Consider the following 11,613-nt stretch of genomic DNA (forward strand, 5'->3'; position numbering starts at 1 on the left):
GACGATCCTTATCCATCACTGCTGATACAACAGCAACAATATTCCGTCCATAAGGAAACACTCTGAAGTCACGAACCATGCGAGATGTAAAAAAGTCTTCGCCGACCGCACGGGGGATCGGAACGTTCTTAGGCCACCAACCCCCGGTAACCTTCAGCATCCGCGCCGAAGACTCCCGGAGCTCGGGCGAAGACATCCTTCCCCCGGGGGCCGCGCATGTCCCCATCAACTCCATAGCAAAGCTATCGGAGACCCCCAGTCCTCCCATAGTAGTACCTAGCTTCCTCTTCTTAGAGGATTGGGCGGCCGCCGGCGCAGGTTCGTCTCCGGTCTCTGCCGCCGGTTTCTTCCCACGACGGTCGACATCGTCCTGCCCGGGATAACCGCCATACGGCAGACGGTTCAACTCAAAGACCCTGTTCAAGCGATCGTTGGACCCGCGAATATCCCAACTACGCTGGCCCTCCGTCCTTGGCACGTACCGACCAACAATCCGCACTGCCCCATCCTCCGCCTCACGCACGAATGCGGCGGGATCGCGGCTATGCAAATCCAGTGCGAAGGCGGGACTTCGCACCAGCATCCCACCACGGGAAGGCATCTGGCGAGGGCATACTTCGCCCAGCGCCTAGCCACGCGCCAAGGGCCACACCCCATATGCGACGAACTCCTCAACCAGATCGCGCCCGCTACTTAGGCCGGCCGCGCACCGCAGCGCCCCTTCGTCTGCATCCTCCTCCGCTACTTCAAACTGCGGGTACGCAGAGTAACAATGCGAACACATCTCGGCCACGGGAAGCCCCGGATGGTCTTCGACTGTGCCCTCGGCAACATAAAACCAAAAGTCCCACCAGTTGCCCCATTTATTGCGGGCACAAGGAACCAACTCAACGACCTCCATCGAAGTCTTGCCCGTCTTTGGCGTAAACGTGCAAGATCCAAATTGAGCAATCTTATTTCCAATTTTCCTTTTCTGCCAGTGCAGACAATAATACTTCACGAAGACTTCGACCGAGGGCTGCCCGCCGTACGAAGTCGTTGCCCAGACGTATTTCGCCAGAGCCACCACGGCATTGGGAGTCAACTGGTGGACCTGAACGTTGAACCTTCGCAGAACTTCTCCCACAAACCGATGTGCGGGCAGACGAAGTTCGGCAGCGAAAAAAGCCTCGAACACAACCAATTCGCCTTCCGGCTCGGGGACCTCCTCCGTCCCCGAGACACGTGCCACTCCGCCGCCGGAATAACCAAGCTGTTGCATGTCTTGCACGCGGACCGAGGACATCCGCGACACGCCGAACTCAACTGTGTCATCGGCGCGCAACTCCTCCGCCGCCACAGTACTCAGCGTCTCCTCGGACGATGCGCCGGCCGGCGGTGTAGCGGCAGTAGAAGAGGAAGAGGACGGCATCGCTACGTATCGTCGGCGGCGGCGGGCGGTCTGCTTCACACGGGCCAGATCTCCGACGAGCAAGAGCAAGGAGGGCAGACGAGCAGCGAGCGATTTAAGAAGGCGGTTAGGGTTTTCGCGGAGCGCGGAAAGATAAAGTTCAAAACGCGCCGCCCCCCCGCCCCCTTTTATACACAAGGCGCGGCGCTTCGGGAGACCCGCAATCCAACAGTACCGCGTCAATCAACGGTCATGTCAAAAACCCCCGCGGGACCACTTCGAGCGAGGGCAGCGTCTCCACCATCTAGCGACGTCTTCGGCACCAGATGACTCAGTCGAAATGGTCCCTCGGAGGGCAAATGTTGGGGCGAAGGCGAAGACGCCACCCTTCGCTCGATGCCTTCGCCGACCTCGCTGGATCGACGGAGACAAGACGACGGACAGACTTACCCTTCGCCCGACACGGCGCCGGACGAAGACCTATGACGAGGTCATCCCACCTCGCGACCTCGTCCTGCATGGAGGCCCACGTTTGATCCGGCCCATTGTAACAGGCCCTGCGTGGCCGCTGCGCGTTACAGGCCTATTATGTAAAAGCCTCCCTGTAATTACGGTCTGTAACCCTGCTTTATGGGAATATTCCGGGGATAACCTAGGCGCCTGAGGGCACATGCGTCCTTAACACAGGACGCTGGGCACTCAGATACCTATAAATACCCCCGCACAGTGCCCTTGAGAGGCTAGATTAACAGAGCTATTGCCATCTCGTGCAAAAACCCTGTTTGCGTTGCTACACTCCCCCGTTGGATCAATTTGCACCGGAGAGCAAGTTCCAACATGTGATAAGCTAGATGGCATGGGGATGGGACCCACAAGCTTCTCCTTTCCATGGTGCTACCAACAATGAGGAGGATGAAAAGATTTAGAGCAAGTATAATAAGGGCTTATAGACCGCTTACATGGCAATTTTACCTGCATGGATGGGAGAGAAGCAAAAAGGTGGGGAGGGCTCTCATAGAAGAGCTAGCCTCTACACGAGCTCTAAGGCAAAAGAGGAAAGCGAAAGAGAATATGTTAATCTTAGAGTCAACCTTAGGGTCCACTCTATTATATGAGTGTTTTTATTGGTGGATCTAAATGACCTAGAAAAAAATATAGAGACCATGGTAGGCTTTATTATTAGCTTTGCTCATAGGCAGCTGTTATACCAGTTACCTTGCTTAACTTTTTATGAAGCTTTTGTGACTCCTTAAAAATAAGTGGATCTTTCTAAAGGTTTTGTATGGTTACCCATTGTAGAGTAACTTGTTTTTTACTATGTTTGTTCTTCGTTGATACATGCCCAATATATTTTTTTGTTTGATGGATTTTTCTAGAAAAATATGTTAGCCTACTTATGTCCAAATATGAATGGACAAGTTTTCTTAATAGCACCATAAGATACCTAAATATAATGAACAAGGGTTTGGATATAGGTACTAAGAACCTCATTTTTTAGGAATATAGGAGAGATGCTTGTCTTCTTTATTTAGGAGACATGATGCTTTTTAGGATATATATTTTCTAAAAAAACATTGCTATAAGAGATGATGCGAAGCTGTGTCAAATCTTTATCTCATAACCTACTACATTTTAGGTGCAAGAGATTTAGGGCATGTTTGTTTCGACTTTTTTCCAACGAGCTTTTATAAGAATCTGGGTGTGGGGAGAATCTGATTATCGTGATGATTACATGCGGTGAAGATGAAGTGGTTTATGAGGTTTAGGATCTAGAAACTGATGGATTCCTACTATTACGATGACTCGGTCGATTATGTGTTAATATTAATTATAGACGGTTTTCATCGATGCGATTCTGACAAAAGCAGGCTGAAACATAGATGTTTAGCAGTCTGTAGTAGTTTCTGACGGTCGTAAGTTAAAACAAACATGCCCTTAACAAGATGTCTTGCTGAGATTCTCTACGGTTGCATTTGCTTTGTGAATATAAGCAAGAAAGGAACATGTGTATTCCTGTTCTTTTTATGGAATGATCCCACCTTTGTGTTTGGCTGTCTTACTGCATGATTTTTTTATTTCCTATACGTGATATTTTTTTATTACACATGCACGTGGTTGTTGCGCGGAACGTACCTTTCACCTCAGCTGTGGTGTAATACGACATTTTTCTACAATATGACAATGACGCTTCACTCACGTCTATTCTATAACATCACTATTCTCACACCAGCGGCAATTTTTTTAGCACACTAGTAAATCTTTGTACATACTAGCAATATTCCGGTGCTAAAGCTATACTGCTATAGTCCCGCGAAGAGGAAGAGAGGGTGAGGGTCCGGTGGCAATGGTGCGAGAGAGGGGTCGCTGGCGGCATGAGTGAGGAAGAGGGCAGGGGCGGCGGGCTCGTGGGGAGGAGAGGCATGGAGGTTACTTTGCATATGAGGGGTGAGTGAAGAAAGATAATTCAAATAACATTAACCAATAGATTTTAGTGAGTAAGATAGATGAGAGTTATGCAACGATCTAAATCGTTGATTTTGAGGGTATATTAAACGTGGGTGTAATTCGTTTGGTGGATTGAAGGGAGGTTATAGACGTGCGGTGGATTTAGTTGGGTGAGTTTTGTAAAGTTGAAACTAGTGAGTTTATATAGGGGTATAAACTATATATGGCAAAGGACTTGTCGTGCTCTATGTAATGTAAGCTTAATTAGCTCATGATACTTCCGCCCTGTTTGTTTCGGATTCTAGCAGCTTCTGGCCACCAAAAGCTGCTGCGGACTGCCAAACGCTCAGCTTTTCAGCCAGCTTCTATAAAATTCGTTGGGACAAAAACCATCCAAAATCAATATAAACACATAATCGGTTAAGTCATTATAATAATAGGAATCCATCACTTTCTAGATCCTGAGTCCTATGGACAACTTTATTTTCTTCCACACGTAATCGTAATGATACTCAGATTCTCTCCACAGCCAGATTCTCCTCACAGCCAGATTTTCAGAAAAGCTGGTCAGAAAAAAGCTGAACCAAACAGCCCATTCGTCGTCTGGACTATGGAGATGAGACGAGGCAAAGGAAGCCGGCCGGTGCGTCCGAATTTTTTGTATTTTAGCCCCTAAACTGAAGTAAAATCACGTTTAGACCTAAAAAAATTTTAAATGCAGTTTTGGACCCTTTGCTCGGCGCCATAGGCCGTGGCGCCGAGCTAACACAGCTCGGCGCCATAGGCTATGGCGCCGAGGTCGTGTTGCGTTGGCACGACCCAGACGCGTGGCGTCGACGTGGAACCGAGCTCGGCGCCACAGATCTTGGCGCCGAGCTCGGTTGTGTTATTAAAATATTTGTTGCAGACATGAGCACAAAGCCCATCTAGCCCACTTGGTAGAGCACAAGGCTTCTAACCATGTGGTCGTGGGTTCAAGCCCCATAGTTTGCATTTTTTTTGTTTTTTTTGTTTATATCGTTGGTGTGTCCGCTTAAATTTATTTCTCGCCTAGATTTTTTTTATCCTGCGCCTGTAGCTAGCAAATAATACTCACGCCTGAGCGACAATATTTCTAGCTATACACTCACACACATGTGCTATACGTAATTATGTAGCAAAAATCCCGGGTAACGAGATCATCAACAGGCTGAATAAAACCCGGGTAGAACGCCGGGCGCCAGACTTTGAAAGGTGCTTAATTACTAACACACAGACACGCTGATCTGCCCATGCACGTACGCCGTGCATATCATGCTTAATTATAATCAGTTGATTAATAATCTTTGTCCCCTCGCGCTCGTGTGCAGCCGAGAAAGAGGCATCAAATGCAGTAGAAACCGCCAGATTTAAAAAAATGAGTTATTTAAAAGATAAAAAAAAATAGATGAGTGTAGGGCTCGAACCCCCAACCTCATGGTTCAAAACCTTGTGCTCCACCAACTGAGCTAGATGGCTTGGTGCTATCTTTTTGCAGCAAAACTGTAGATAACACAACCGAGCTCGGCGCCAAGATCTGTGGCGCCGAGCTCGGTGCCACGTCAACGCCACGGTGTCTGGGTTGTGCCAACGCAGCCGTACCTCGGCGCCATAACCTATGGCGCCGAGCTGTGTTACCTCGGCGCCATAGGCTATGGCGCCGAGCAAAGGGTCCAAAAATGCAATTAAAATTTTTTAGGGTTCAAACGTGTATTTTTTTCCGAAAAATGGCCAAAATACAAAAAAATCGGCCGGTGCGTTTCGGAAGGTTGCATCGATCGCCCCGGGTTGCATGCATGTCCCTTGGACACAACACAAGCACCGACGAGTAGTACGACGACTGATGGCGACATTTGTTTTTTTTTCATAGACGGTTTTGGTCGATTATGTGTTAATATTAATTATAGACGGTTTTCATCGATGCGATTCTGACAAAAGCAGGCTGAAACACTAGATGTTTAGCAGTCTGTAGTAGTTTCTGACGGTCGTAAGTTAAAACAAACATGCCCTTAACAAGATGTATTGCTGAGATTCTCTACGGTTGCATTTGCTTTGTGAATATAAGCAAGAAAGGAACATGTGTATTCCTGTTCTTTTTATGGAATGATCCCACCTTTGTGTTTGGCTGTCTTACTGCATGATTTTTTTATTTCCTATACGTGATATTTTTTTATTACACATGCACGTGGTTGTTGCGCGGAACGTACCTTTCACCTCAGCTGTGGTGTAATACGGCATTTTTCTACAATATGACAATGACGCTTCACTCACGTCTATTCTATAACATCACTATTCTCACACCAGCGGCAATTTTTTTAGCACACTAGTAAATCTTTGTACATACTAGCAATATTCCGGTGCTAAAGCTATATTGCTATAGTCCCGCGAAGAGGAAGAGAGGGTGAGGGTCCGGTGGCAATGGTGCGAGAGAGGGGTCGCTGGCGGCATGAGTGAGGGAGAGGGCAGGGGCGGCGGGCTCGTGGGGAGGAGAGGCATGGAGGTTACTTTGCATATGAGGGGTGAGTGAAGAAAGATAATTCAAATAACATTAACCAATAGATTTTAGTGAGTAAGATAGATGAGAGTTATGCAACGATCTAAATCGTTGATTTTGAGGGTATATTAAACGTGGGTGCAATTCGTTTGGTGGATTGAAGGGAGGTTATAGACGTGCGGTGGATTTAGTTGGGTGAGTTTTGTAAAGTTGAAACTAGTGAGTTTATATAGGGGTATAAACTATATATGACAAAGGACTTGTCGTGCTCTATGTAATGTAAGCTTAATTAGCTCATGATACTTCGTCGTCTGGACTATGGAGATGAGACGAGGCAAAGGAAGCCGGCCGGTGCGTTTCGGAAGGTTGCATCGATCGCCCCGGGTTGCATGCATGTCCCTTGGACACAACACAACACACAAGCACCGACGAGTAGTACGACGACTGATGACGACATTTGTTTTTTTTTCCCTGCGACGAAAACGATGCTTCAGTCGCAGTGTCGTCCAACAGCAGACGACATATTATATTCCGAACCTTTCAACACACAGGTCGCGTAATAAAGCAACGAGGTCAATCTAATTTCAACACAAGATAGCTAGGATCGCGTCGGGTTGCGTGGATGGATATGGCTGTCGTTATCCAGAGATAGGATCGAGTTAGGCAGTTTAATTATATTAGAGCATCTCCAACAAACTAGCTAAATGGCTCATCAAACCAAAATTTAGTTTCTCAATAGCAAAACAACTCTCCAACAGATTAGATATCTAACTCGTCAAGCTATCCGACTTTCTAAATTGGCTTGCTCACTAGTTAAACTTAGCTAGCCACTAGATAGATAGTCTGTCGGAGCTACATATAAAATGTAATCTTTATGAAAAAGGTAAATAGAGATTTAATAAAGAATTTCTTAGAGATGTTCTTATACTTCATGTGTCCCAGAATATAGTTAATTCTAGTCCTCTTGTTTTCTGTCCATGATAATAAATATGAACATACTAACTATATTTATAGGTTAATTAATGAATATAAGGTTGTCTCTCTAGCCGCTTACCGTTATACCTCGCATTATCTTCAATTTCAAATATTCCTGAGTGAGCAATGTGACAATGTTTTACATGACCCTATGTAGACACCCTAATGCAGTTTAGTTTTCTTGATGGTGGCGCGCGTGAAGTCAGATCCAGTCAAAAGAGTTGTACCTACCTAGCACTAGCACTCGATGCATATTTAAAAAAAAGTTAGTTAAAAAGTCTACTGTTAGGGGATGTTTGAATACACTATTGCTAATAGTTAAGGGGATGTTTGGTTTTAGGGACTAATTTTTAGTGCATCTATTTTATTCTATTTTAGACACTGAATTGGTAAATACGGAAACTAAGATAGAGTTTTAATTTCCATGCATATTTAACAATTTAAAGACTAAAATAGAATAAAATAGAGGGACTAGAAATTAGGCCCCGTTTCAATCTCATGAGATAAACTTTAGCTTCCTGCTAAACTTTAGCTATATGAATTGAAGTGCTAAAGTTTAGTTTCAATTATCACCATTAGCTCTCCTGTTTAGATTATAAATGGCTAAAAGTAGCTAAAAAATAGCTGCTAAAGTTTATCTCGCGAGATTGGAACAGGGCCTTAGTCTCTAGAAACCAAACACCCCTTAGCTGACCTAAAAATTGGTAGTGAGATTCGTTAGCTAACTATTAGCTAATTTGCTAAAAGTAGCTAATGTTTGAATGCCTTTAACTAATTTTAGTGGCTAACAATTGACTTCAATGCATTCAAATATGTCCTAAATTATAACTACTAGTACATTATAAAAAGTAAGATGCATGTGCTTCGTGAGTGCCGAGGGTGGCCATGCATATATTTGCCGCTTCTAGTCTAGTCTAGGGATAATAATTTGACACCGTCTACGGCGCCTTTAATTTTGCTGCTTCATTTTGGTGGTAGCCCAGCCCAGCCGTCGTAGGCCCCAAGAATCCAAGATCTGGGGTTTATATATACGTATACGTGCGATGCACCAGCCTTGTTGTTGTTGTTGTTATTGTTATTTTCTTCTTCTTCTTGTCTTGTTTCCTCTTTTTTTGCCATACATTTGCGTCAAGAGCACTATAAAACATATACACCAGTCCTGGTCAAAGAAAAAGAAAACAGAGTGACATATACCAGTGAACGACAAGGCACAGTCCATGTCCATCGCGGAGCACACGCAGAGGGCTGTGGCTGTGGATGGAGGAAACAATGGAACATGCATGCTCGGCGGAGAAGAGAGGAAGGCTCCCAAAACACAGTCGACGAAGCAGTGAAGCGTGTACGTACGTAGGGCCAAGAGCATAGAGTCCACTGGCCACAGCCGTCGTACGTTAGCCCTGCCTAACGGATCGGAGGAAGGAGCAAGGTGGACACCAAAAACGCTTCGTATGCATGAAGCTAACGCTGAAAGCCTGAAACCTAATTAACTAGCTAGTAGTGTGGACGAAGAGACGAGACAAAGAATCTATCTGCATCTGCACACCCAGTACTGACCCACCCCTCTAGGCTCTACAATTCCCACAGTATTATTAGTAATATATTGTTTGCTCATCATAGTACAGTAGAACACAGTTGTTTGGCGCCTAGCTAGCTAAACCTCGACCCAAAAGCCATTTGATTATTACTATATGGTCGCCATATGGATCTTTATTTGCATTGGCTACCTGCTGCCCGCGCTAAGCACCAACAGTTGCATTTCCGAGGCTTTGTTTAAGCACTCGCCACTCGGCGCGTGCATCCCTCCACACGGAGACGACGACGCACCGGCCGGCGCGCTCACGAGGGACGCAGTACGACGCCCTGTCCTGTATGCTCGTACTACGTAGTACTATCATGCATGTCAGCATGTGTGCGTGCGTGCGCGGCACGGATCATGAGACTGCTCGTGCGTGCGGACGTGCGGTGTCTGTCGCCTGTCGGTGTGACACGGGAGCCAACGAGAGAGGCGCGTTTTCACATGACGGTCTTTGACGACTCTGGGAATTCCCGGCCGGCCGGGTGGCTAGCGCATGCATGGCAGCCGCGCGGAGTTCAGGACGACTCCTCTACAGCATATCCTATGCCAAAATTCAAATCAAACCATATTCAAGTAAAGAAAAAGGTAAACTACTCTGTTCTTTGGACGGTAAAAGACTCCTTTTTTTTTGTCGAGAACGTGAGCCTGGCTTCGTAGTTCATCCTGATCAGTGTTCACTGGGGCTACGATCGATCACGTCGCGCCAACGCCCAGGAAGTCGAAGAAGGGCAGGGCGGCGAGCTTTCCACATCCGCCGCCGTCGGAAGCCGCTGCAGGCGACGGAACGGAGCGAAGCATGATGCAGCGCAGCAGTGGCGAGGCCGAGGAGGAGCCGAGGAGGCACGCGCACGTCGTGCCGTCGCACGAGCTCTGGCTCTGGCGCCGGCGGTGGAAGTGGAAGCAGGGGACGGCGGCGGCGCACACGGAGCCTAGGGAGGAGAGGTCGGTGCCGGAGGAGGTGGACGACGCGGACTCGTCGGACCCGCCGCCGTCGCCGTCGCCGTCGCCGCACGAGCGGGGTCGGGTGGCCTTGCCGGCGCAGAACGGCAGAGGAGATGGTGCACGGTGGTGGTGGGCGGCGGGTGACGACGAGGAGGGCTTGCGTCGGCGCGGCGGCGCGCCGGTCCGCTCCCGCTGCCTGCGCGCCGTGAGGACGTGCCAGTGGTTCTTGACGGCGTTGTCGGTGCGGCCTGGGAAGAGGCGCGCGATGAGCGCCCACTTGTTGCCGTGGGCGCGGTGCGCCGCCACCAGCCGCTGCTCCTCCGCCGCCGAGAACGGGCGGCGGTTGACCCGCGGGTCCAGCTGGTTGAACCACCGCAGCCGGCAGCTTTTCCCTGCTCCGCCAATATTCCGTCAGTGCGTTGCGTGCGTGCGTCGACCCACCGCCGATCAGGGATTAATAAAAAAACAACAAAAAAAAACGCAAATGGGGTTCTAGCTCCGGAGGGGACAAAAACACATCGCGATGAAGACCGATAAACTCTTCACACCTGATCTGCCGTGGAGTTTGCTGGCGATGAGGTTCCAGTTCTTGGGGCCGTACAGCGCCACGAGGTCCTTGAGCTTGGCATCCTCGGCTGGCCGCCAGTGGCCTCTCGCGTGCCCAGCGCGGCTGTCGTCATGGCCGTGGGTCTCTTGTGCCTCATGGAGCGCAGACAGAGCGGCGGCCACCGGTGGAGCGGCCATTTGGGACCTAGTCGCAGTCGCAGACGGAGGAGAGTGGTGGAGTAGAGTGCTGCAAAGTTTAGATGGCGGATCTTGCAGAGCGTTGCTAGCTCTCTCTGTCAGCTTGTGTTGGATGGACGAGTGCCTAGCCTTTTAGAGAGATGGACATGGCAATGGGCCGGGATCATTGTAGGCTCAAACTTGCCTTGCCTGCCCAGGAAGGACTGGAGTGAGCGAGACTGGCGTGGATGGGTCCAGGACCAGGTTGAGACCTGAGAGCAGAGGCCGCTCGTGTGGGTTTGGCAGTCTCCTGCTTCAACCTGGCCAGTACGGCAGTACCACTAGCGCGGGCCAGAGGGCCTCTAGGGATGGAATGGAACTCTCTTGTCCTCACATTGACAAACCTACCAGAAACCCCGTTCTCGCTTCAGCCACGACATAGGATAGGAGCCCCCGATTTGTATCCTCCATCCAACCACATTGGTCATCTGCCCCTTGTTATAATTAGCACCAAAATGATCACGCTGATAGCATCCAAGGACACAGAGTCATGAGTTCAGTATGTGCATCTTGGCCAGAGCCAAACTAGGCAGCAGCTCGTTCTCCCACCGTTACAAAAATGTTCTTTTGGTTTTGACCAATCTAATGCACTGCCAAATTAAGATTCATTCGAATATATCTTGACATTTTTACTTAATTGGTACTATAGACGCTAATGTATATTTCTCGAAACCCAGTCAGAGCTAGAGATTTCTAACTTAGGTCTTGTTTAGGAGCAAGAGAAATGGAGGGGGATGGTGGGCTAGAATCTCTCACTATTCAATCAATAACCTACTCCATTAAGAACACTATATATGCTTTGATATTACACACTTTTTCCATTGTTGAACTTAAATAAACATAAAATTCTAGATATGCCACTTTTGCATATAGAAAACATGATCACTATTTATAACTACGTGTCTTGCTTTTATTCTTGGGGTGTCTTCGATAGATAGGAGAGTTGCTGAAGACGACCTTACCACGGCTATCCTACAGTACAAAGGAGCC

At 48.1% G+C, this 11,613-nt stretch overlaps 1 protein-coding gene across 1 annotated transcript; it reads right to left on the bottom strand.

The window, feature by feature from the left end:
* Positions 1 to 9,332: 9,332 nt before the first annotated feature.
* Positions 9,333 to 10,884, bottom strand: LOC103650011 (transcription factor CSA). The gene is made up of 2 exons (XM_008675689.4): positions 10,389 to 10,884; positions 9,333 to 10,232 (listed from the first exon to the last, which is right to left on the bottom strand). Exons 1-2 carry the CDS (start codon positions 10,582 to 10,584, stop codon positions 9,592 to 9,594), a joined length of 837 nt encoding a protein of 278 aa, XP_008673911.1. The 5' UTR covers positions 10,585 to 10,884; the 3' UTR covers positions 9,333 to 9,591.
* Between the last annotated feature and the right edge of the window lie 729 nt (positions 10,885 to 11,613).

The sequence above is a fragment of the Zea mays genome, chromosome 3 (genome assembly GCF_902167145.1).
Source record: "Zea mays cultivar B73 chromosome 3, Zm-B73-REFERENCE-NAM-5.0, whole genome shotgun sequence".
Classification (NCBI taxonomy): Eukaryota; Viridiplantae; Streptophyta; class Magnoliopsida; order Poales; family Poaceae; genus Zea; species Zea mays.